Source organism: Eleutherodactylus coqui, chromosome 10, assembly GCF_035609145.1.
Source record: "Eleutherodactylus coqui strain aEleCoq1 chromosome 10, aEleCoq1.hap1, whole genome shotgun sequence".
Lineage (NCBI taxonomy): Eukaryota > Metazoa > Chordata > Amphibia > Anura > Eleutherodactylidae > Eleutherodactylus > Eleutherodactylus coqui.
In genome coordinates, this window is record NC_089846.1 from 1,931,986 (window position 1) to 1,958,065 (window position 26,080).

Consider the following 26,080-nt stretch of genomic DNA (forward strand, 5'->3'; position numbering starts at 1 on the left):
TTAGGACAAGTACTAAGGGTGCCCTGTGTAGTCATGTCTGGTCTATATATTAGGACAAGTACTAAGGGTGCCCTGTGTAGTCATGTCTGGTCCTTATATATTAGGACAAGTACTAAGGGTGTCCTGTGTAGTCATGTCTGGTCTATATATTAGGACAAGTACTAAGGGTGCCCTGTGTAGTCATGTCTGGTCTCCTATATATTAGGACAAGTACTAAGGGTGCCCTGTGTAGTCATGTCTGGTCCCTATATATTGGGACAAGTACTAAGGGTGCCCTGTGTAGTCATGTCTGGTCCCTATATATTAGTACAAGTACTAAGGGCGTCCTGTGTAGTCATGTCTGGTCTATATATTAGGACAAGTACTAAGGGTGCCCTGTGTAGTCATGTCTGGTCTGTATATTAGGACAGGTATTAATATTATGCAGGTGTCCCCCGCAATCTCTCTATTTGTTATTACTGCAGTGTATTATGGCACAAGCTGAGGATACATCATGAATGTTTCAGATGGGAATATCCTTGTAGCCGTCCGACCTGCGGATGTGATCGAGGTTTCTAGGTGTGCCGGCCCCCTCCCGCCAGTCGCCGGCCCCCCTCCCGCCAGTCGCCGGCCCCCCTCCCGCCAGTCGCCGGCCCCCCTCCCGCCGGCCCCCCTCCCGCCGGCCCCCCTCCCGCCAGTCGCCGGCCCCCGTCCCGCCGGCCCCCGTCCCGCCGGCCCCCGTCCCGCCGGCCCCCGTCCCGCCGGCCCCCGTCCCGCCGGCCCCCGTCCCGCCGGCCCCCGTCCCGCCGGCCCCCGTCCCGCCGGCCCCCGTCCCGCCGGCCCCCGACAGTCGCCGGCCCCCGGCCCGCCAGTCGCCGGCCTCTCCGTAGTAATGGCACCGCATACAATAATGCAGAGCGTTGCAGTGTGAGAGGTGAGGAAGCCGAGGGGATGAAGGACGGGCTGAAACCTGGAAGACGTAGCGACAGAAGTGGAAATAGAAGATAAACGTAGATGTAATAGAGAGAGGATGCAAACCTTCAGCCGGACAGTGGGAGCCGTGAGGATATAGCTTGTATACGGACACCAGGCCGTATGCTGACAGAGGACCGTATAGACGCTGGATCACTGCCCCCCCATCACAGGATGCGGCTGCCGGCACCACCTGTTTAACTATAGGCTATATGTCTCAGTGTATCTATAGGTGTACTTCTATAAGGTCATTGGATTTTATGCTTGACCAGGTGAATCGCACTGAAACGCGTTGCTTTATAATGATCAGCGCAGCGGGCGGCCCATCGGCTCTGGTACAATCCTTTGGCGTGTGGAGTGCGGGGAAACCTTCTTTCCCGTCTTGTAAAGTTCTCATCGAGCCGCAGTCATCCAGTGGGCTTTCTATCCTGCGACGCTTCTCCAGATGGTTGGGTTTGAGGTCCAGGGAGGTTGCCGGGCTCTCCCGGCCACGGGGTGCGCCGGCTCTCCCGGCCACGGGGTGCGCCGGCTCTCCCGGCCACGGGGTGCGCCGGCTCTCCCGGCCACGGGGTGCGCCGGCTCTCCCGGCCACGGGGTGCGCCGGCTCTCCCGGCCACGGGGTGCGCCGGCTCTCCCGGCCACGGGGTGCGCCGGCTCTCCCGGCCACGGGGTGCGCCGGCTCTCCCGGCCACGGGGTGCGCCGGCTCTCCCGGCCACGGGGTGCGCCGGCTCTCCCGGCCACGGGGTGCGCCGGCTCTCCCGGCCACGGGGTGCGCCGGCTCTCCCGGCCACGGGGTGCGCCGGCTCTCCCGGCCACGGGGTGCGCCGGCTCGCCCTACCAGGTGAATGCTCGTTGCAGTTTTATATACTGCTGGCTTTCTTGAAGACGAGGCGCTCATGGTGTCTACCTATATCGTCTGTGCTTCTAGAGCCGTATCGCTGACAGTCTATGTCCACCGACGGGGTGCGGCAGACTTAGTTCGTTGTCACCTCTCATCTCATGGCTAGTTGCATTGCTTCAGTGCATCGAAAATAAAAAGTCAAGCAGGTTGTAGGGCTGCACAGCATTGGAAAAACATGGCTGCCTTCTTCCAAAAACAGCGCCACCCCTTTACATGGCTTGTCTGGTATTGCAGATCGGATCCATTGACGTGAATGAAGTGGAGCTGCAATACCTCCTGTAGCCTGCGGACAGGAGTGGTGCTGTTTCTGGAAGAAGGCAGCCATGTTTTTTTCCTAATCCCGGACAATGCTTTAATATGTTCTGGAAGCCTTTGCCTGGGATCTTGACATCTTTAATGTTCCTCTACAGAAACAGGATGAAGTGGTGCAGCTGCCCCCCCGCATACCCGTCATAAGGCTGGCACTGAAAAATGGAGGATACCCTTCTGCAGATGTAAGGATTGCTGGAGACGTCCTGTAATTGTGTGTGATTTGGGGCACCACCGTGGATGGGAGTTGTGTGGGATCGGCGATGCAGATAGGGGCCACGTCCCTCTAGATGGCTCTATAGACAGCGGAGCGCGTGCAGAGCCGCGGACGGGGCCCCCCATACAGCAGATTGATATTGCTACCCATTGATTGTTACAGGGGACACGTGGTGGCTGGGTCATCGGTGGAGTGGACACCAATGGGATGAGACCAGAGATGGAGACCACCATCATTGAGGACGATGACGACGAGCAGCCGCTGGTACGCCCCGCGCCTCTGGGTGTCGCCCTGATGATGCGCTTCTCCTGGTTTTACTCCTTTCTCTCTCCTTCCAGGATCTCCACTGCCCAGTGAAGTCCCAGGAGTTTGTGACGGAGGACGATGACATCGAGATGGCTGATGACAATACTCCGGTGGTGAGTGCTTACCCCCCGGCCGTAGGCCCGCTCACTAGGCCTCCCAGCCCGTAGGATGCAGTAGGGGAGGTCTGCAGAGTCCGATTTCCAGTTTAGGAAACAGAACCCAGACAGATTGGGCGTCATTGTGCTCCGCGGAAGACGGACGGAAGTGGAAAACAAGCCGTTGTTCGTGGTGGCGGCTCAGCAGTGAATGTGGCTCAGCGGTCAGCACCGCGGTGTTGGGTTCAAAACTCATCCATAGTCCGACATGAAATCTAGAAACCCAGTGCTAACCGCTGAGCCAGCAGGCCCCTTGTTTCTGCTAACCGCTGAGCCAGCAGGCCCCTTGTTTCTGCTAACCGCTGAGCCAGCAGGCCCCTTGTTTCTGCTAACCGCTGAGCCAGCAGGCCCCTTGTTTCTGCTAACCGCTGAGCCAGCAGGCCCCTTGTTTCTGCTAACCGCTGAGCCAGCAGGCCCCTTGTTTCTGCTAACCGCTGAGCCAGCAGGCCCCTTGTTTCTGCTAACCGCTGAGCCAGCAGGCCCCTTGTTTCTGCTAACCGCTTAGCCAGCAGGCCCCTTGTTTCTGCTAACCGCTGAGCCAGCAGGCCCCTTGTTTCTGCTAACCGCTGAGCCAGCAGGCCCCTTGTTTCTGCTAACCGCTGAGCCAGCAGGCCCCTTGTTTCTGCTAACCGCTGAGCCAGCAGGCCCCTTGTTTCTGCTAACCGCTGAGCCAGCAGGCCCCTTGTTTCTGCTAACCGCTGAGCCAGCAGGCCCCTTGTTTCTGCTAACCGCTGAGCCAGCAGGCCCCTTGTTTCTGCTAACCGCTGAGCCAGCAGGCCCCTTGTTTCTGCTAACCGCTGAGCCAGCAGGCCCCTTGTTTCTGCTAACCGCTGAGCCAGCAGGCCCCTTGTTTCTGCTAACCGCTGAGCCAGCAGGCCCCTTGTTTCTGCTAACCGCTGAGCCAGCAGGCCCCTTGTTTCTGCTAACCGCTGAGCCAGCAGGCCCCTTGTTTCTGCTAACCGCTGAGCCAGCAGGCCCCTTGTTTCTGCTAACCGCTGAGCCAGCAGGCCCCTTGTTTCTGCTAACCGCTGAGCCAGCAGGCCCCTTGTTTCTGCTAACCGCTGAGCCAGCAGGCCCCTTGTTTCTGCTAACCGCTGAGCCAGCAGGCCCCTTGTTTCTGCTAACCGCTGAGCCAGCAGGCCCCTTGTTTCTGCTAACCGCTGAGCCAGCAGGCCCCTTGTTTCTGCTAACCGCTGAGCCAGCAGGCCCCTTGTTTCTGCTAACCGCTGAGCCAGCAGGCCCCTTGTTTCTGCTAACCGCTGAGCCAGCAGGCCCCTTGTTTCTGCTAACCGCTGAGCCAGCAGGTCCCTTGTTTCTGCTAACCGCTGAGCCAGCAGGCCTCTTCTGTCTGCTAACCGCTGAGCCAGCAGGCCTCTTCTGTCTGCTAACCGCTGAGCCAGCAGGCCCCTTGTGTCTGCTAACCGCTGAGCCAGCAGGCCCCTTGTGTCTGCTAACCGCTGAGCCAGCAGGCCCCTTGTGTCTGCTAACCGCTGAGCCAGCAGGCCCCTTGTGTCTGCTAACCGCTGAGCCAGCAGGCCCCTTGTGTCTGCTAACCGCTGAGCCAGCAGGCCCCTTGTGTCTGCTAACCGCTGAGCCAGCAGGCCCCTTGTGTCTGCTAACCGCTGAGCCAGCAGGCCCCTTGTGTCTGCTAACCGCTGAGCCAGCAGGCCCCTTGTGTCTGCTAACCGCTGAGCCAGCAGGCCCCTTGTGTCTGCTAACCGCTGAGCCAGCAGGCCCCTTGTGTCTGCTAACCGCTGAGCCAGCAGGCCCCTTGTGTCTGCTAACCGCTGAGCCAGCAGGCCCCTTGTTTCTGCTAACCGCTGAGCCAGCAGGCCCCTTGTGTCTGCTAACCGCTGAGCCAGCAGGCCCCTTGTTTCTGCTAACCGCTGAGCCAGCAGGCCCCTTGTGTCTGCTAACCGCTGAGCCAGCAGGCCCCTTGTTTCTGCTAACCGCTGAGCCAGCAGGCCCCTTGTTTCTGCTAACCGCTGAGCCAGCAGGCCCCTTGTTTCTGCTAACCGCTGAGCCAGCAGGCCCCTTGTTTCTGCTAACCGCTGAGCCAGCAGGCCCCTTGTTTCTGCTAACCGCTGAGCCAGCAGGCCCCTTGTTTCTGCTAACCGCTGAGCCAGCAGGCGCCTTGTTTCTGCTAACCGCTGAGCCAGCAGGCCCCTTGTTTCTGCTAACCGCTGAGCCAGCAGGCCCCTTGTTTCTGCTAACCGCTGAGCCAGCAGGCCCCTTGTTTCTGCTAACCGCTGAGCCAGCAGGCCCCTTGTTTCTGCTAACCGCTGAGCCAGCAGGCCCCTTGTTTCTGCTAACCGCTGAGCCAGCAGGCCCCTTGTTTCTGCTAACCGCTGAGCCAGCAGGCCCCTTGTTTCTGCTAACCGCTGAGCCAGCAGGCCCCTTGTTTCTGCTAACCGCTGAGCCAGCAGGCCCCTTGTTTCTGCTAACCGCTGAGCCAGCAGGCCCCTTGTTTCTGCTAACCGCTGAGCCAGCAGGCCCCTTGTTTCTGCTAACCGCTGAGCCAGCAGGCCCCTTGTTTCTGCTAACCGCTGAGCCAGCAGGCCCCTTGTTTCTGCTAACCGCTGAGCCAGCAGGCCCCTTGTGTCTGCTAACCGCTGAGCCAGCAGGCCCCTTGTTTCTGCTAACCGCTGAGCCAGCAGGCCCCTTGTTTCTGCTAACCGCTGAGCCAGCAGGCCCCTTGTTTCTGCTAACCGCTGAGCCAGCAGGCCCCTTGTTTCTGCTAACCGCTGAGCCAGCAGGCCCCTTGTTTCTGCTAACCGCTGAGCCAGCAGGCCCCTTGTTTCTGCTAACCGCTGAGCCAGCAGGCCCCTTGTTTCTGCTAACCGCTGAGCCAGCAGGCCTCTTCTTTCTTCCTCTTTTTGCTTCCTCATTCTCTGGAGGAAAAGAATGAGAAGGAAATGATGATCTTCTCTCCCTTCCCACTTCCCCTCCTTCTCTCTTCTCTCCCTTCCCACTTCCCCTCCTTCTCTCTTCTCTCCCTTCCCACTTCCCCTCCTTCTCTCCCTTCCCACTTCCCCTCCTTCTCTCTTCTCTCCCTTCCCACTTCCCCTCTTTCTCTCCCTTCCCACTTCCCCTCTTCTCTCTTCTCTCCCTTCCCACTTCCCCTCCTTCTCTCTTCTCTCCCTTCCCACTTCCCCTCCTTCTCTCCCTTCCCACTTCCCCTCCTTCTCTCTTCTCTCCCTTCCCACTTCCCCTCCTTCTCTCTTCTCTCCCTTCCCACTTCCCCTCCTTCTCTCTTCTCTCCCTTCCCACTTCCCCTCCTTCTCTCTTCTCTCCCTTCTTACCCCCCCCCCCTCCTTTTTCCCTTCCCTATCACTGCCAATAACTACCATTAGGAATGCTTTCTCTTTCGCTTCCATTTTTTGACTTCAGGTTTTAGTAAAACTGCTGGTGTGAACGCTCCCTCCGAGCCGCTCCCTCCGAGCCGCTCCCTCCGAGCCGCTCCCTCCGAGCCGCTCCCTCCGAGCCGCTCCCTCCGAGCCGCTCCCTCCGAGCCGCTCCCTCCGAGCCGCTCCCGTTCTGCTGGGCTTTCTGCCTGTACTACAGTTTCTCTTCATGGCTGCCCGCAGCTTTCCCTGCCTACTTCACTGCTTGCCATGACTTCACCCCCAGCTCTGCATTCTGTGGGGTTAAGCATGTTGGCGCTGCACCTTTAAATACTTGAACCTTTTGTGCTGGAGATTTAAGGGGCTGTCCAGTTGCAAACTATTGATGGGCCTATCTGTAGGATAAGCCGTCAATAGTAGATTGGTGGGGGTCCACCGCCCAGGACCACCACTGATCAGCTGTTTGCCAGGTGAGTGCTCATGTACACTTAGCTGGGTCATTCCGTGTCAGTTCAACCAAGGCTCCCGGTCGACCATCTCAGATTTCAATGAAACTTTGCACAAAGATAGACCCTGACCCTAAACTAAGATAGCCGGAATATTAGGCTTCAGACTGCTTTGGTTCACGAGCTACAGGTCTTAATCTAGGGGGTTGTCATGTGATTACAGCCTACAGGTCTTAATCTAGGGGGTTGTCATGTGATTACAGCCTACAGGTCTTAATCTAGGGGGTTGTCATGTGATTACAGCCTACAGGTCTTAATCTAGGGGGTTGTCATGTGATTACAGCCTACAGGTCTTAATCTAGGGGGTTGTCATGTGATTACAGCCTACAGGTCTTAATCTAGGGGGTTGTCATGTGATTACAGCCTACAGGTCTTAATCTAGGGGGTTGTCATGTGATTACAGCCTACAGGTCCTAATCTAGGGGGTTGTCATGTGATTACAGCCTACAGGTCTTAATCTAGGGGGTTGTCATGTGATTACAGCCTACAGGTCTTAATCTAGGGGGTTGTCATGTGATTACAGCCTACAGGTCCTAATCTAGGGGGTTGTCATGTGATTACAGCCTACAGGTCCTAATCTAGGGGGTTGTCATGTGATTACAGCCTACAGGTCTTAATCTAGGGGGTTGTCATGTGATTACAGCCTACAGGTCTTAATCTAGGGGATTGTCATGTGATTACAGCCTACAGGTCTTAATCTAGGGGGTTGTCATGTGATTACAGCCTACAGGTCTTAATCTAGGGGATTGTCATGTGATTACAGCCTACAGGTCTTAATCTAGGGGGTTGTCATGTGATTACAGCCTACAGGTCTTAATCTAGGGGGTTGTCATGTGATTACAGCCTACAGGTCTTAATCTAGGGGGTTGTCATGTGATTACAGCCTACAGGTCTTAATCTAGGGGGTTGTCATGTGATTACAGCCTACAGGTCTTAATCTAGGGGGTTGTCATGTGATTACAGCCTACAGGTCTTAATCTAGGGGGTTGTCATGTGATTACAGCCTACAGGTCTTAATCTAGGGGGTTGTCATGTGATTACAGCCTACAGGTCCTAATCTAGGGGGTTGTCATGTGATTACAGCCTACAGGTCTTAATCTAGGGGTTTGTCATGTGATTACAGCCTACAGGTCTTAATCTAGGGGGTTGTCATGTCATTACAGCCTACAGGTCTTAATCTAGGGGGTTGTCATGTGATTACAGCCTACAGGTCTTAATCTAGGGGGTTGTCATGTGATTACAGCCTACAGGTCTTAATCTAGGGGGTTGTCATGTGATTACAGCCTACAGGTCTTAATCTAGGTGGTTGTCATGTGATTACAGTGCACAACCTGAAAAAAGGGGCGATTTCAATCCATTGCCAAGCCAGTTCCAATGACTCTAGAGCAATGAACCTTCACACACTAGGAGACCTTTTGGTGCTGCATCCAGCTAAGCTCCTCAGACTGCCCCTCTTATCATCATTCTGCCCCTCTTATCATCATTCTGCCCCTCTTATCATCATTCTGCCCCTCTTATCATCATTCTGCCCCTCTTATCATCATTCTGCCCCTCTTATCATCATTCTGCCCCTCTTATCATCATTCTGCCCCTCTTATCATCATTCTGCCCCTCTTATCATCATTCTGCCCCTCTTATCATCATTCTGCCACCATCGCATGTCAAAGGAGCTGAAAAATTCTATCGCGCAAAATGAAACTATTTTAGGCAGTAATAACTCGTAATCAATGCGATCCGACTCGGCTCTGAATGTATCAATGTGCACTCCATAGAAATGGTCCTCATAATTCACATTATGGACCCAAAAGGATGCAGAGCTCTTAAGATACAAGGAGTCAAAAATGGCAAAAAACACTTTTTTGCTAATTTTTCCCTTTTTCAAAGGCGAAAATCGGAAGGTACTCCATTTTTATTTTTTTTCATTTTTGTTCTATTTGGAAGAGAATTTTTTGCTCTACAAGATTCGATGTTTTTCATTTTGTTCCCAGACCTTCTAGATGGGAAAATATCAATGCCTGTGAAGGTCCTATGCACTCGGAGGTCAAATAATAAAAGAAGTGGAAGTTTGGCATGGATGTATAATTAGTTTAGAAATCAGGAGAAGGTAAATTATTTTTGGAATGAGACAACTTTTTGTGCTCAAGAAACTTATGTGATCAAACATTGCCTGGCGAGTTCAGGTGAGCCCCAAGCTTTGGCCTAAGATGGTCCGAATATCATTGATTGTGGTATATTACAGTGATCACTGGGCTTATTTAGCACTCTATCCATATTGGATACTAAGATTAGTTATAAAATAACTAGTTATTTATTCCACAAATGCTAACCTTAGATAATCTTAGTATCCAATATGGATCGATGCTAAATAAGCCCAGTGATCACTGTAATATACCACAATCAATGATATTCGGACCATCTTAGGCCAAAGCTTGGGGCTCACCTGAACTCGCCAGGCAATGTTTGATCACATAAGTTTCTTGAGCACAAAAAGTTGTCTCATTCCAAAAATAATTTACCTTCTCCTGATTTCTAAACTAATTATACATCCATGCCAAACTTACACTTCTTTTATTATTTGACCTCCGCGAGTGCATAGGACCTTCACTGACATTGATATTCTCCCATCTAGAAGGTCTGGGAACAAAATGAAAAACATCAAATCTTGTAGAGCAAAAAATTCTCTTCCAAATAGAACAAAAATGAAAAAAAATAACAATGGAGTACATTCCAATTTTCGCCTTTGAAAAAGGGAAAAATTTGCCTAAAAGTGTTTTTTGCCATTTTTGACTCCTTGTATCTTAAGAGCTCTGCATCCTTTTGGGTCCATAATGTGAATAATGAGAACCATTTCTATGGAGTGCACATTGATACATTCAGAGCCGAGTCGGATCGCATTGATTAGGAGTTATTACTGCTTAAAATAGGAGTTTTATTTTGCGCGATAGAATTTTTCAGCTCCTTTGACATGCGATGGGGGCAGAATGATGATAAGAGGGGCAGAATGATGATACGAGGGGCAGAATGATGATAAGAGGGGCAGAATGATGATACGAGGGGCAGAATGATGATAAGAGGGGCAGAATGATGATAAGAGGGGCGGAATGATGATAAGAGGGGCAGAATGATGATAAGAGGGGCGGAATGATGATAAGAGGGGCGGAATGATGATAAGAGGGGCGGAATGATGATAAGAGGGGCAGAATGATGATAAGAGGGGCAGAATGATGATAAGAGGGGCAGAATGATGATAAGAGGGGCAGAATGATGATAAGAGGGGCAGAATGATGATAAGAGGGGCAGAATGATGATAAGAGGGGCAGAATGATGATAAGAGGGGCAGAATGATGATAAGAGGGGCAGTCTGAGGAGCTTAGCTGGATGCAGCACCAAAAGGTCTCCTAGTGTGTGAAGGTTCATTGCTCTAGAGTCATTGGAACTGGCTTGGCAATGGATGGAAATCGCCCCTTTTTTCAGGTTGCGCGCTGTAATCACATGACAACCCCCTAGATTAAGACCTGTAGGCTGTAATCACATGACAACCCCCTAGATTAAGACCTGTAGGCTGTAATCACATGACAACCCCCTAGATTAAGACCTGTAGGCTGTAATCACATGACAACCCCCTAGATTAAGACCTGTAGCTCGTGAACCAAAGCACTTTGAAGCCTAATATTCTGGCTATCTTAGTTTAGAGTCAGGGTCTATCTTTGTGCAAAGTTTCATTGAAATCTGTGATGGTCGACCGGGAGCGTTGGTTGAACTGACACGGAATGACCCAGCTGATTTCTGCCGGAAGCAGACAGCTCAGTTCCCACTGCAGTGGCCGGACTTGGTATAACAGGCAAAGTTCCTTTCTCGTCCATATCATTGAGGGACATAGCAAGACCTTGGGTGTATAGCTTCTGTGTAAAAGTGTTAACTCCTCCTACTGCAAGCACCAATCTAGCTCAGTTTTAGCTTAGTGTCTGCTGGAGGCAGACCTCTTCAGGACTACAGGAATGTGGGCACACAGGGCAGGCCGGTTGCTACCTGTTCCCCATGAGGAGGGCGGACTGTAAGTGTCTGTCCTCCTCCAAGAACAAAAGGAGACACCCTCATGCCTTTGTGCAATACATCACTGCCCGCCAGCTGTAGGGTTCCCCATCCTGGAGGATTCCCTCTTTGTAGGTCGTGGAGCAGATGGGGTTCACTGCTGGATTTGAGGGTGTATTTCTCAGCATTAGGACACCCAGCAGAATAGGTAAGTACATAGCTGAGTATCTCTCCCCTTCCTCCCCCCTCCTGTCTAACTGTGTCTGCCATGCGTTTTGTACTTGTGGGTTTTTTTTTGCCACCCCGCGGCTGGTGTATTGTGCCGCCATGCGGCTGGTACATGTCTTTAGCTGCGCGGCCTTGTGCCTTTTACCACCGCACGGCCATGTAACGTTTCATTTTGGTCTGTGGACGTCAACATCGGGTAGGTGGGATGCAGCGGCCTGTGCATTTTGTCTATATTGGTCGCCATGAGGTCTGTGCGTATGAGGAAGCCTTTATGCATGACCGCTGTGTATTCTGTGTGGATTGCTGCCGGGTGGCCAGTTTAGCTCACCGCCGTGCGGTCTGCATGCCGGAGAGGGCCTGCGGTCATTTTGTGTAGGTCGCTGCTGGGCGGCTTGTGTAGTTTGCTGCCATGCGGCCAGTGTATATTACCACTGTGTGGCCTGGTTCACTGACATGCGGCAGCTTTCGCGGCTGACGGCCACCTTACAGACGGTTTGCTGATGGCTGGAATGTGTCTGTCCTGGCCGTCCTGCGTTGCGTGTGTAGGCCCTGTTGTGGCCTGATTGGCGGCCGGTGTTTCCAACGTGTAGGATCCTATGTGGCAGGTACAGTGGCTGCGGGGCAGCCTGTGTGGCAGCCTGTGTGGCGGTGCGGCTAGTGACTGACACTGGTCCTTTGGAGGTAGCTGAGCACCAGTCTTGGCTATGGTGGCCTACTGGCCACTCCATGCACAGCATGCCCCCCACCACCACAACACAGGCCCTCCTCCTCCCTGCCTAATCCACCTCAGTGAATCTGGGCTTGCTGAGACCTGTGGTACCTTCATTACCGGATAGAGTACTTGCACTGGAATTCTGCGGACAGATTGCTCCTCATGCCTGCTCCGCAGCGGGCTGAGCCCTGCCTAGCGGCTACCTTCCCTGTCGTTGCCCCTCCTGCAGGTTCCTTGCAGGCAGCTTTAGCATGATCTCCGATTACAGGGGGGCCGTCCAGGGCCGCATCCTACGGTATGTGCGCGCTCACCATGTGCGAGATTGACATCCAGTCAGAGTATCTCGTCTTACGCACAGTCTGGTTCTGTTTATGTATAGTGGCGATTTCGGGGTCCCACCTCTGACAGGGAGCCTGGGGGCTGTAGATCGATCTACTGGTACCCCTCCAGTCAGCTGAACCACTATGGGTACGATCCCTCTCAGGGCGGTCTCACAACCACAAGGCGTCTGGTGCTTTCTGGGAAGACTGTAGCGCTTGTTCAGTCGTCCGAGTCCATGCGGACGTAGGCAGCTCAGGTCGGCTGTAATGCATGTATAATACCTGCCGAGACGGAATCCTCGGCCGACCCTAATTGGCAGCGGAACGGGACACACATCCTCCACTACTGTGCATGGCCGGACGGTCACCATAAGGAGTACTCTGTAATTTCACAGCAGTCTCCAACTACGCTACTTGAGCATTGGCTACGGATCCTTCGCGGGGTTCTGGTCCAACTTGGAGCCTGTCCGACATCTGCTTCACTAATCCGAACAGTTGGGATGTCTTGCATCCTCTAGTTTCTCGGTTGGCGAGTCAACTTGCTCTCTGGCGAACGCGCCTCCCTTCAGATAGGTGGAATTGCATCAGCAGAGTGTTTGCTTGTCCTCAGCAACTACACCGAGACAAGGTCACTCCTATTCCTTCACGGGACGGATCTTATAGCCAAGCTTCCCATACATGCCGAGCTCTTTGCTTGGCCGGCTCCGACATCCATGGACTCTGTCCCCGGAGTTATCATCTCTGGACGCACATGCCATTTTTCAAGGTCCTCATTTGGCGCCAGCCCTCGGTATGGCTGGGAGACGCCGGCAATGCATGTTTTTGGCTTCTCACATCGGACTGAGCCTTAAAGAGCGCTGTCCATCAGACGGATCCAGAAGCACTCTGCAATCCTCCTGCGCTGTTCCGTCTTACATTATTCCATGCAGGAGACCGTGAAATGGTATATACTTATAGTAACATAGTATGTAAGGCTGAATGAAGACATTGTCCATCTAGTCCAGCCCGTCTATCCTCCTGTGTTGTTGATCCAGAGGAAGGCAAAAAACCCCAAGAGCAGAAGCCAGTTAGCCCTTTTGGGGAAAAAATTCCTTCCCGACTCCCTAATGGCAATCAGACTGTTCCCTGGACCAACCCCTAATAGTTCCTACCTGCCTGTATACCCGGATTGACAATTAACCTAAGATTTATATCCTGTAATATCCTTCCCCTCCAGAAAGACATCAAGTCCCCTGTTAAACTTATGTTGCTTTCAATTCTTTGCACTCGTCGCTCTCCTGATGTTTCCACAAAGGGACCAGCGAGATTCCCGTACTGATGTAATCTTGCCGTAATGCCATCTTTACATTTGCCTAGTGAGCATCATGCGGTTGCCATATCTTGGTACAGGGCCAACCCTAGTTGACTACCCAGTGAGTCGCCATTTCCAAGGCTAGACTTTGGAAACCTATAGGCTTCAAAGTGGAGGCTGTGGTCATTGTCTCAGGCTCACAGGGCTGACAGATCTCTTGGCGCAAGTCATTTTCGCCCTACAGCTAATAAGACAGCCGATGTCACAGGTGGGTATTTTTTGGGATGTGCAGCATCAGGCAACTATGTGGCCTGGGGCTGGAGAGCAGTGCCGGTGTTCTAGGTCCCCACATTCTGGTGGGAGTCTGCTGGATATACGACTTCTTAAAGACAGTCCTGAGGACCTCTTCCCGCAAGCTTTCCAGCAATGGTCAACATGAGACTCCAACTAGATACAGTTGTGAAACGCAACAAGGTTTTTCTTTTTTGGGGTCCGAATTCGATCGGCTTCCTTCTTCACGGCGGGACTGTGAAGGTGGTGTTTACAGTTTGGATTTCTGTGGAAGCTGCCGTCCAACTAGGTTGACGGCTAGAAGGCCCCCAGCTTTCTGAAGTTACAACGCTGATGACACTGCAGCTCTTTTCGGTATACTTATTCGTACTGAAGGTGTTACAGCTGATTTTTTTTTTTTCACGCCCTGAGGTCACGTCCGGCTCGCATTGGCTAACTGTCTCCCTTCCGAGCAGGAGGCTCTATCGGGCAGATGTTTCTTTGGTCGTTTTGTCATGGGGAGATGGTCGTTATCAACCTGTTGCATATACTCTTGCTGACGGTGGTATCGGAATCCACTACAGTGAAGATTTCGGTTGGAACTTTTCTCGGTGGCGGTTCGTCCCAAGAAAGGCATCGGTCAAAAGTGGGGTCTGTCTGACTTCACAAGATTACCTCTCTCAAGTGGCATTCTTCAGTCCCGCTGGCTCTCTGCTGGTCCTCCTGACAACACAAGTCGTGTCCTTGGTTTTCTAAGGTGGGCTCCTCTCACTGCCTCCGCTCTGCGGCAGTACAGGGTCACCTTGCCAGGGACATATCTTCAGGCCGCATGACGACACATATTACTCGGACAGCGAGTGCCCCGTCGGGAGCCTTTTCCCGGTGAGTGGATGGATGAGACTGTTACTCAGGCCCCTTTATACTCTGTCTATGAGCTCGTTGGATGTCTAGGCATCCATTAATGCTAGTCGCAGTTAAAGAGCTGGTTACGCTTTCTTTACATCTGCGGCTTCTTATGTTTTCCCACCCCCTTGGGTACTGCTGTGGAACGTCCCAAGGTCTTGCTGTGTCCCCTAATGATGCAGACGAGCAAACAAGATTTTTGGTATAACTTGCCGTAAAACCACTTTCCCATCCTCTTCATTGGGGGACACAGCACCCGCCCAGTCTGGTATTAGGACTGTGTCATCTAATCCTCTTGGTTGGAGTGTTCTCAGCGCGGTCGCTCTTGGTGGGTACTATTAGTTACAGTTCTTGAGCATTGTTATTTGTTAACTATTGTTGTCGTAACCTACTTGGCTGCTCTAACTGCTTGCAGGAGGGGTGTAGCTAGTAAAAGGAGTTAACACTTTTATGCTTAGTGTCACCTCCTAGTGGCAGAAGCTATAACCAAGGTCTTGCTGTGTCCCTCCAATGAACGTGACAAGAAATTGATTTTGCGGTAAGTTATACCAAAAATCCTGTTGTTCACTTCAGTGGTGTTAGTGCAAAACAACAATATTTGCTACAATATGCTTTTGGGGTCTTAATTCTTAGAGGATAAGCTGAGTTTAGGAGATTAACGTCAAACCACACGGCTAGGGATGTGATCCAAAGTTATCTGTTTATTGATTGACAGGCAGCAGTTTTTATAGGGGCACATGCTTGAATTATAATAGATTTGAATTATTGTAATTGATGTATTACTGGTCAAAGAAGCATAAACAAAATATGAATATGCAAGATAAGGAATTTAACATCTAAAATTAAAAGAAAAAACACACTCAACCACAGAAGAATCCTATGTGATGAACTCCTTAGAATACAAAGGTACGGTAAGTATAAACAATAGGCTGTTTAGAGAGAGACAGGAGAACGGGGCGCAATGACCCAAGACATTCAGTCTAGAGCCTTGGAATCTTCTAATCACCAAGGTCTTTTTTTATTCTTCAATACATTTAAGCAAATCTTGTTAAAGCAAAAGTACAAAACCTTGACACAGACTATATCATACAAAATGGAAGGAGCATACTATAAGATATACAAGGGAAGGTGGAGTCATACTCATTTCACGAACAATGGCAACTTGGCCTGCAATACCAAACATGGCTACTGCTGGGGAACAGAGCTGTTTGCTTCTTGCAGCAATCCGTTCTGTGTACGGGCACAGTGGTCAGCAGGGATTCAGGGTGGCGGACCTCCGTTGATCTAATATTGATGGCCTATCCTGCAGAAAGGCCCATCAATAGTTTTCAACTGGACAACCCCTTTAACACTTGGTCTTTCCTGTTGCTCTGCAGATCATGGAGATTTACAGTCTGGGCGACTACAGTACCAGCAGTAGTCTGGACCGGGTCCTGCAGGAATTTATGGAGGAGCTAAATGAGATTCCTTTACCGGCGCACTGGGAAGTTCTTCCTCCTTCCGGCCCCAACCTGCACCTAATCCAGAGGTCCAGGATATCCACCATGTCAGAGACGGTCATCCACATCTTACCGGGACTCCACTTTGACATTGCTGTGAGGAATTATACTGTCCCTTCTTACCACGAACTGTTTAGCAAGCATCCGAGTCGGCTCACCACTGTGGATGAAGTAGTGGAGCTCATTTGTGACCTGGAAGCTTATCGTCCTTGTGCAGGTCTTCCAAAAAGTGGGCCACCTTCTCCAAACTGTTTGATCTTGGTGTACGAGGAACGCTGCCCCGAATGTTGCACAATGCCCTGGCCGTCAGGAAATTATCACTGAAGCCAAGGGAGACGGGTGGGCCAGCGCTCAGGGACAAGGAACCGCTCGCGAGACTTTAGCGGAAGCATTAGATTGGACATTCCGAATAAAGGAACATGGCGGATACCTTCGGCTTGGATGGACAAACCTGTGTATTCATTAGCTGTGGTGCAGCTGGATGGTGAAACATCCCCTTCCCGGTAACATTCAGCACCTCCGTACACTTCTCCTCCTTATACATAGATCTCCAAAGAAGAGCGAGCCAAGAGCGCCACGTTCTCGGGTTGGTAGTGGGGGCTAGGAGCTTGGTAGGGGGGCTGTTCAGGTTTTAGCTGTCAGGAGGTTGCCTAACGGGACATCTGCCTAAAGCTTCCACCCGGCTTCAGTAATGGGGACCAAATAAAAGCCATGTATTCCATTAGTGTGAGGTTAATGTGTGTAGGCCGCAGGTTCCAGCACGTTAAATGGTCTATACCAACATGACGATGAACTCCCAGGAGCAGATACAGTCCAGCCCGCCCGTCGGACCGCTGCGTCCCCATGAGCATACGGCTAGGAACATTATAAACACCGTTTTCCAAGGCATGCTGCCGCCTTTACTTAAGCAAGCAGCAGATTTGGAAACCGCTAAACTTCACCATCATGTTGGTACAGACGGCGTTATATGCTGAGAACTGTTGACAGGTTCCCTTTAACTTAAAGGGGAAGTATGACCCCGCCTCTTTTACGTAGGGACATTTTACAGTGAGAACTTGCAGGGAAAGTTTAAGGGGCTTTCCAATAAGTACGTGACAGAGGGAGACCCCGCTGTAAGAACCGCTCCCGTCCCGGCAGACCCAGCACAGCTAGTCCATTCACTGGAATGACCTACATATAATGGAAGAGGATCGGGGCGACTTCTGGCCTGCAGAGGGTTCGGCTCTGTTCAGTCTAACAATCTAACAGACCGCCCGCCTCGCCTTCCTTCTCTCGGCGCCGTCCGCAGACGGACTGTTCGGCTCTGTTCACACCTCAATTGGGGTTTCTGTTTATAATGGCTCCATCTACAATCCCATAAACAGATCCCGAACCAACAGCGTTACCCTCCATCCGTATCGGTTTGTCATCCCGTTGCAACCTTTTCCATGAATCCATTTTTTTAGTGTGAATTTTTATCTAGTTTGCACCTGAGCGTGCAGGAAACACGGATAACTGCGGGAGATTAATGTAGCCGCTATCGCTCCAATAATGCTTTTGCCATGGCCGTGGGTGCAAGCATACCCGTGAATTGGCGCCCGTGCCGTGAAGTTGGGTAGCAGCGCATGCACAGGGGAACTGTCCCTTCTGTGGACAGAATTGCACAGGTTATTTGCACATGTGCGACATTTAACAGCGATGCATGGAGGGCGCTTCCAACGTTGTCCATGTGACAGGATGCTAGAGGGGTGGGCTACTGGGCAGAGACGGTCCGGCCCGCCCACCGGACTCCTCTGCCGGATTTAAATGTCAAGTGGAACTTTTTCAGAGTTCCAAATTCTCCGGTGCGCCTTCAGCCGCGGGCAAAGCGAAGACATTGTTAGAGAGAGTGACGCCACATTAATCTACCGCTGCTGTTGGTTCACCTTGACAGGTTCCCTTTTCTTTTAAAAAAAACACAACCTTTCCTTCAGGTTTCTGGATTATTTTTGGATGAAAAGAATAGCGCAGCAGACTATTATCTCTGAAAAACAAAAACCCGGAAACTTGGCTGAGAGGACATGAACCGTGAGAAACTCCTCCGAAATCCATGGGAAGATCACCTTGTCGGCTTATGAGGAGACAGAAAAACCCCGAATGCGGGTGTGAACAGAGCCGTAGAAGAACCGGACTGGCAGCGACGCGCCTCGCACCGGGCTTTGGGGATTTACGGAAGGGGTTCTCTTACCACGATGCTTTGGGTTGTAGACCTTTTCTGGGATATCATTGGGGCCAGTTGTAAAGTTGTGTTGGGTGAGGTCCGAATACTGGTGGGACCTCCAGCCGTGACCTGAGCGAGGCTGCTCTCAGGAGAGCCCCTAGATGTAGTGAGATGATCGCCAGAAGCTGCGGCGGGGGCTGACCAGGCTGGGTTGCGTTGAGCTGTGCCTGTAGGGGTGGTCTTGTGATGTTCTGCGTGGGCAGCTGTTTTGGACAGGTTTCCCTTTTCTACACTGGATATAGCTGAGGCTGGGCCGCAGATACTATAAACTAGTTTAAGTTCTTCAGAAGTTACTTTCAGGTTTTTTTGCAGAGTTGGATTTATTTTATTACTGTTCCAATAGTCACTTGTAACGATGTATCAGAGCGTCTGCCTCGTCTTCCTTCTCTCGGCGCCGTCCGCAGACGGACTCTTCTTCCTTTCGCAGACGCTGTTTCTCACCATAACTCTCAGAAAAGAAAAAAATTGCTGCTTTTTAAATAAAGGATAAATCTCTCTATATTTGTTACACTGTACAGAGCGGCCTGGTTTGTGCGTCGCGGTGACCTATCAGATCTGTATATAGCGGCGGAGGTGGCCAGGATCCTGCAGTTGGTTACTAATCATCTACTAGCCGTCTGGCGCTGTTAACAGATCCCTTTAAATCAGAGTAGCCACAAGATCCTCCGCAAGGCGGAAGCCAGTAGGGCGCACTGGAACTCTGGGAACTTCTGAATGACCAAGGCAACTGTGAACTACACAAGTCCCACAGTCTGTATGTTCGGGGGAAGTTTAGTGGGAACTAACGCCCCCACTAGCTCAGCTCTGTTGGAACATCTTGTGAATACTATCTTCCAGGACTATAAAAAAGTTGAGTCACTGTGTAAATACATTACCTAACCTGTCTTGTACTGCTGAGTTGCATCCTGTATTATACTCCAGAGCTGCACTCACTATTCTGCTGGTGGAGTCACTATATACATACATTACTTATCCTGTACTGCTCCTGAGTTACATCCTGTATTATACCCCAGAGCTGCACTCACTATTCTGCTGGTGGAGTCACTATATACATACATTACTTATCCTGTACTGCTCCTGAGTTACATCCTGTATTATACCCCAGAGCTGCACTCACTATTCTGCTGGTGGAGTCACTGTGTACATACATTACTTATCCTGTACTGATCCTGAGTTACATCCTGTATTATACCCCAGAGATGCACTCACTATTCCGCTGGTGGAGTCACTATATACATACATTACTTATCCTGTACTGCTCCTGAGTTACATCCTGTATTATACCCCAGAGCTGCACTCACTATTCTGCTGGTGGAGTCACTGTGTACATAGATTACTTATCCTGTACTGACCCTGAGTTACATCCTGTATTATACTCCAGAGCTGCATTCACTATTCTGCTGGTGCAGTCACTGTGTACATACAATACTTATCCTGTACTGACCCTGAGTTACATCCTGTATTATACTCCAGAGCTGCACTCACTATTCTGCTGGTGGAGTCACAGTGTACATACATTACTTATCCTGTACTGCTCCTGAGTTACATCCTGTATTATACCCCAGAGCTGCACTCACTATTCTGCTGGTGGAGTCACAGTGTACATACATTACTTATCCTGTACTGCTCCTGAGTTACATCCTGTATTATACCCCAGAGCTGCACTCACTATTCTGCTGGTGGAGTCACTGTGTACATACATTACACAGGATGTAGGATAAGTAATGTATGTACCCAGTGACTCCACCACCAGCAGAATAGCAGCACAGGATAAGTAATGTGATTCCACCAGCAGAATAGTGAGTGCAGCTCTGGAGGATAATACAGGATGTAACTCAGGATCAGTACAGGATAAGTAATGTATGTACACAGTGACTCCACCAGCAGAATAGTGAGTGCAGCTCTGGAGTATAATACAGGATGTAACTCAGGATCAGTACAGGATAAGTAATGTATGTACACAGTGACTCCACCAGCAGAATAGTGAGTGCAGCTCTGGAGCATAATACAGGATGTCACTCAGGGTCAGTACAGGATAAGTAATGTATGTACACAGTGACTCCACCAGCAGAATAGTGAGTGCAGCTCTGGGGTATAATACAGGATGTAACTCAGGATCAGTACAGGATAAGTAATGTATGTACACAGTGACTCCACCAGCAGAATAGTGAGTGCAGCTCTGGAGCATAATACAGGATGTAACTCAGGATAAGTAATGTGACCCCAGCAGCAGAAGAGAGAGCGCGGCTCTCCAGTATAATACAGGATGTAACTCCGGACCAGTACAATCTAAACCTTTAAAGCAACCCCGCTTTCTCTCTCTGTATATAAACTGTATAGAGGTGTACTCTTATGAGGTTGAACTCCCAGTAGCCCCAGCAGTACAGCACAGTACAGGTATTGCAGTGTACTTACAGCTCATCTTTTTACCTAGTCTATATGTGTGACTGTGAATGTTTTCAGAGCTGGAGGCGCCCTGTAGAGACTTCTGTCTTGGTGACACATGCCTTTTAATGCCACCTAGTAGCTTGAAGTCAGACTATTCCAAAGAACAAAGGCCGTGAGCCATCCCATTATTCACCCGCCTTCGGTTGGCGTTGCCCTGTAATTCAGTTAGTTCCGTTGTATTTCACGTCATTTTGTGCAGCCACCTCTGTGAGGACATACTCTAATATTTGGGTGTCATGGTATAAAACACTGGAGCGTGTCTGTAGTAGAGGAAATGTCCGGACCGGTTGTATTACGCCACCTCCGAAGAAACAGACGTTTGCACTGCCGCACCCGGCACAGTATTACCTCCCCAGATAGGCACAGTAGCTGCTTCGCCAACCGTTATTCATGTGGACTTCTCATATACTCATAGTGGAGGCAGCCATTTTGGTAGGAATTGCATCCTCTGGGGTTCCAGCTACTACTGATGGGTCTCTTGTCATGCATATTTATTCCTTTGAGCTTCCAAACAAAAATGTCGGCCTCCATTGTGTGTCGGAGACCGATCCATTCTAAGGCTTCTAGTCTTATTTCTGATCTGCCGTCAGTAACTTGTTGTTCCTATCAAGGAGGTTTATCTTTCTTCAATAAAGTTTATTTTGTTTACGACCATCTTGTTTCACTTCTTCTATGTGGCTACAATGTTCATCCAGGTGACTTGTGGAGTAAACTGCCCTCATGACAGCTCCACTACAAATATGGGCTTCGTGGTTGGCGTGACGACTCTGCGAGAAGGTTCTTCAGACTCCTTAACATGTTTGTTCCTGAGACTGTACATAAAAGGCCAAGGATCCTTCCAGACGAGCGGAGTCTTGTTTGGACAAGCCAGTAACATCACCGCTAACTCGTGGCTCTCTCGCAGTGGAGCCGGTTGGAGCGACAGATTCAGCGTTGGCCCGTTCAGGCTTTCACCTGTGCTGTATAAGCGAGAACGACGGAACGAGCGCCGTGTAAACTGAACGAGGCGACGATTTTTATGCTGCATAAAGAGAACGACGAACAAAAAGTAAATGACTTGTTTGTCGTTTGGTGACTGACTGCGTTTAAACAAAATGATCATTGTTCACTTTCACTCATTTGCCCCCCACCATCCTGTGCGGTCCGGTGATGTGTAGCATCAGGTATAAAGGAGAGGGCCACACAGAAGACCCCAGTACAGAAACCAGTTGCCAACAGGTGTAGAGCTGGCAACTGGGTCTGGCGGGGGGATGTCAGCAGGTGTAGAGCTGACAACAGGGTCTGGCAGGGGGATGTTAGCAGGTGTAGAGCTGACAACGGGGTCTGGTGGTGGGATGTCACCAGGTGTAGAGCTGACAACGGGGTCTGGTGGGGGGATGTCACCAGGTGTAGAGCTGACAACGGGGTCTGGTGGGGGGATGTCACCAGGTGTAGAGCTGACAACGAGGTCTGGTGAGGGGATGTCACCGGGTGTAGAGCTGACAACAGGGGTCTGGTGGCGGTAGGTCACCAGGTGTAGAGTTGACAACTGGATTTCGCTTTAGGATGTCAGCAGGTGTAGAGCTGACAACTGGGTCTGGCGGTAGGATGTCAGCAGGTGTAGAGCTGACAATGGGGTCTAGTGGCAGTAGATCAGCAGGTGTAGAGGTGACAGCAGGGGTCTGGTGGCGGTAGGTCAGCAGCTGTAGAGCTGACAACGGGGGTCTGGTGGCGGTAAGTCAGCAGGTGTAGAGCTGACAACGGGGGTCTGGTGGCGGTAGGTCAGCAGGTGTAGACCTGACAACGGGGGTCTGGTGGCGGTAGGTCAGCAGGTGTAGAGCTGACAACGAAGTCTGGTGGGGGTGATTTCAGGTGTAGAGCTGACAATAGGGTCTGGTGGCGGGAGGTCAGCAGGTGTAGAGCTGACAACGGAGTCTGGCGGGGGGATGTCATCAGGTGTAGAGCTGACAACGGGTCTGGTGGCGGGAGGTCACCAGGTGTAGAGTTGACAACGGGGTCTTTTGGCGGGAGGTCACCAGGTGTAGAGTTGACAACGGGGTCTTTTGGCGGTAGGTCACCAGGTGTAGAGTTGACAACGGGGTCTGGTGGCGGGAGGTCACCAACCAAACAGTGCGACACATTGCAGCTTCTGGACTTTCCCTAGTCCACTGTTGGTCATGTTATTGAGAGATGGAAGCTGTGCGGTGCAGCCACATTCAATGAAACTTCATAAACTGACAGAACGTGGACAACGAGCCGTGATGGTATATCACACATCATCTTCCCTCACTCAGGAGGTCTCAAATTGGAATGTCCATTAGCACCATCTGTAGGGAACGGCATGCAAAGGGTTACCATGGACGAGCGGCTGCACACAAACTCGCTATCTTAGACCTAATTCTTACCAACAGGGAGGGAATGGTTGAGGAAGTAAGGGTGGCTCGGACCTTAGGAGACAGTGATCATGATATCCTTGGATGTTGGCTAACAAGGGGAGGAAGACCTGAGAAGACTCAGACCTCGAGGTTGGATTTCAGAAAGGCAGATTTTAATGGACTCAGAAAGAGGAAGAATCCAATGACTGGATGTTCTTAAGGACAGAAATGCCCAAGAAGGTTGGGAAATATTGTGAAATGAGATTCTCAAAGCACAATCGTTACCAATCCCTAAAAGAAGGAAGAATGGGAAGCATTTAAAGAGGATGGATGAACACAGAACTTGTACACATGTTAAAGAGGAGGAACATATGTTTATCAAATGGAAAGAGGGGAAAATATCTAAAGAAGAACATAATGCGGTCTGCAGAAACTGTAGGGCAAGGGTCAGAAAAGATAAAGCTGATAATGAATTGTGGCTTGTAAGAGAGGCCAAAAGCAATAAAAAAGGATTTGGGGGGTCAAAAGCAAAAGAAAACTCAAAGATGCTATTGGATGCTTACAGGATGAAAATGGTGAATTGGTTAAGAATGATGTTGAGAAGGCCGAACTTTTAAATTCCTATTTTGTATCTGTTTTCTCTCAGAAAGTAGATGGAACATCAACTGATCTTCCCTGTGCTATTTGGGGAATAAAAGAATGCAGGCTATCTGTAAGCAGAGAGATGGTGAGGGAACGCTTAGCTAACTTACATGAATTTAAGTCCCAATGTCCAGATGAATTACATCCTAGGATACTAAAGGAAGTAGCGAAGGTAATTGTTGAACCACTCGCCATAATCTGTGAAAATTCCCAGAAGATTGGAAAAGGGCAAATGTTGTCCCTATCTTCAAAAAAGGGAAGAAGGTGAATCCAGGTAACCACAGGCCTGTGAGCCTGACTTCTATACCGGGAAAGATCTTTGAACAAATTATTAAGCAGCACATATGGAAGTACTTGGATGAGAATTGTAGTAATTAACCAGAGCAGCATGGGTTTGTAACAAACAAGTCATGCCAGACTAATCTAATTCCCTTCTATGACAGAATCACCGACTGGGTTGATCAGCGAAATGCGGTGGATATAGTATATCTTGGCTTTAGTAAAGCATTTGACAAAGTATCTCATACCATACTTATTGAAAAAATGACCAAATCTGGGATTGACAAGGCAACTGTTGGGTGGATTCACAACTGGCTGAGTGATTGTACTCAAAGAGTGGTCATAAATGGCTGCACATCCAAGTGGAAGAATGTATCAAGTGGGGACCACAAGGCTCTGTCCTGGGCCCAGTGTTGGTCAACATTGTTATACATGATCTGGAGGAGGGAATTGTGGGAAACTGATCAAATGTGCCGACGACACAAAGCTAGGGATAGCTAACACTAGGGAAGAGAGAGAGAGGATTCAAAAAGATCTAGAAAAGCTTGAACAGTGGGCGGCGACTAACAGAATTGTATTTAACAAGGAGAAATGCAAAGTCCTACATCTGGGCAAGAAAAATGAAGTAAGCGCATACAGAATGGGAGGAATTGGGCTAAGCAGCAGCACATGTGAAAAAGACTTGGCTATACTAATAGATCATAGACTGAACATGAGTCAACAATGTGATGCAGCAGGCAAAAAGGGAAACACAATTCTGGGATGTATTAAGAGAAGCATAGAGTCTAGATCACGTGAGGTCATTATCCCCTCTACTCTTCCTTAGTCAGACCTCATCTGGAATACTGTGTACAAGTCTGAGCACCCCACTTTAAAAAAGACATCGACAAACTGGAGCAAGTTCAGAGAAGAGTTACCAAGATGGTGAGCGGTCTGCAAATCATGTCCTATGAGGAACGGTTAAAGGATCTGGGAATGTTTAGCAGAAGAGAAGTCTGAGAGGAGACTAAATAGCGGTCCACAAATATCTGAAGGGCTGTCACAGTGCAGAGGGATCAGCCCTATTCTCATCTGCACAAGGAAAGACTAGAAGCAATGGGAGGAAACTGAAAGGGAGGAGACACAGATTAGATATTTGACAGTGAGGGGGATCAATGAGTGGAACAGGTTGCCATGGGAGGTGGGGAGTTCTTCAATGAAAGTGTTCAGAGGCCAGCCTGACATCTGTCTGGGATGCTTTAGTGAATCTTGCACTGAGCAGGGGGTTGGACCCGATGACCCTGGGGGTCCCTTCCAACTCTACCATTCTATGAATGTACAGCGCGTCTGCGATGGGCTCCGGAGCATTGGACTGTGAGTGGAAGCAAGTGTTGTGGACCGCTGATGGTCGCACTTGGGTGTGGCGGGTGCCTGGTGAGCGATTTCTATGTGACTGCATCATCCCAATGGCTTAACCTACCCTATGGTAATACTCGGGTACAGCTTCGTGTCTCCACCAACATGAGCAAGCACCATGTCATCCAGCACGCAGTGTTGATGCTTGTTTTAGGAATCCGAATGTCTACATACTTCATTGGCTGGCCCAAAGTCTGTATCCCAATCCTATCGAGCGGGACAACCAGAACGCTGTATCTGTGCACGCCCATTATCCCCCACACCACTATGTGACGCTCTTCTGGAGGAACTAGGTAAATCCCTCCACACGTCTATGGGAATCTGGAGAAATGCAGCCGCAGAGGGTTTCTGCACTCATTGAGGTGAAAAGTGGCCCAACGCTATGCTGAAAACCTGGGGATCATATTGAATTTCACCATCTTTTCTGTGTCTCAAATACTTCTGTCAGCATAATGCCGAGATGATGCAAATGTCAACAAAGGAGAATGAAATACTCGGGAGTGCGCTCTCTGGTCATTATTGGTGATGCTCATTAATGAATTGGCCCGAAGAGTTGGCAAATAGTGTTAAAAAGAAACCATGTGATCTGCTGATGATGAGACCCAGAAGAAAAAACTTGGTGACCTGATGCCTTTTATTTGTGCGCATGGGCCGAGGCTACGTGGATGAATTTAATTTGGCAACAAAGAAACTCTTTCCCACTAAAAAGGCAGCTGGTGACTTTCTCTTTGTTGCGTTGGGGAATATCGCCAAGAACCACGGGGTATAGCTGCTGCCA

At 50.4% G+C, this 26,080-nt stretch overlaps 1 protein-coding gene across 6 annotated transcripts in view; it reads left to right on the forward strand.

The window, feature by feature from the left end:
* The window catches only part of LOC136579890 (methyl-CpG-binding domain protein 1-like), an 83,229-nt gene extending 64,530 nt beyond the window's left edge, over positions 1-18,699 (forward strand). For all 6 annotated transcript variants that reach the window (XM_066579970.1, XM_066579969.1, XM_066579971.1 and 3 more), the window contains 4 exons: positions 2,264-2,347; positions 2,542-2,643; positions 2,718-2,798; positions 15,823-18,699. In XM_066579970.1, the coding sequence (XP_066436067.1) occupies positions 2,264-2,347; positions 2,542-2,643; positions 2,718-2,798; positions 15,823-16,269 (714 nt within the window). In that variant the 3' untranslated portion in view covers positions 16,270-18,699. The remainder of the gene's footprint in view (positions 1-2,263; positions 2,348-2,541; positions 2,644-2,717; positions 2,799-15,822) is intronic.
* Positions 18,700-26,080: the final 7,381 nt, after the last annotated feature.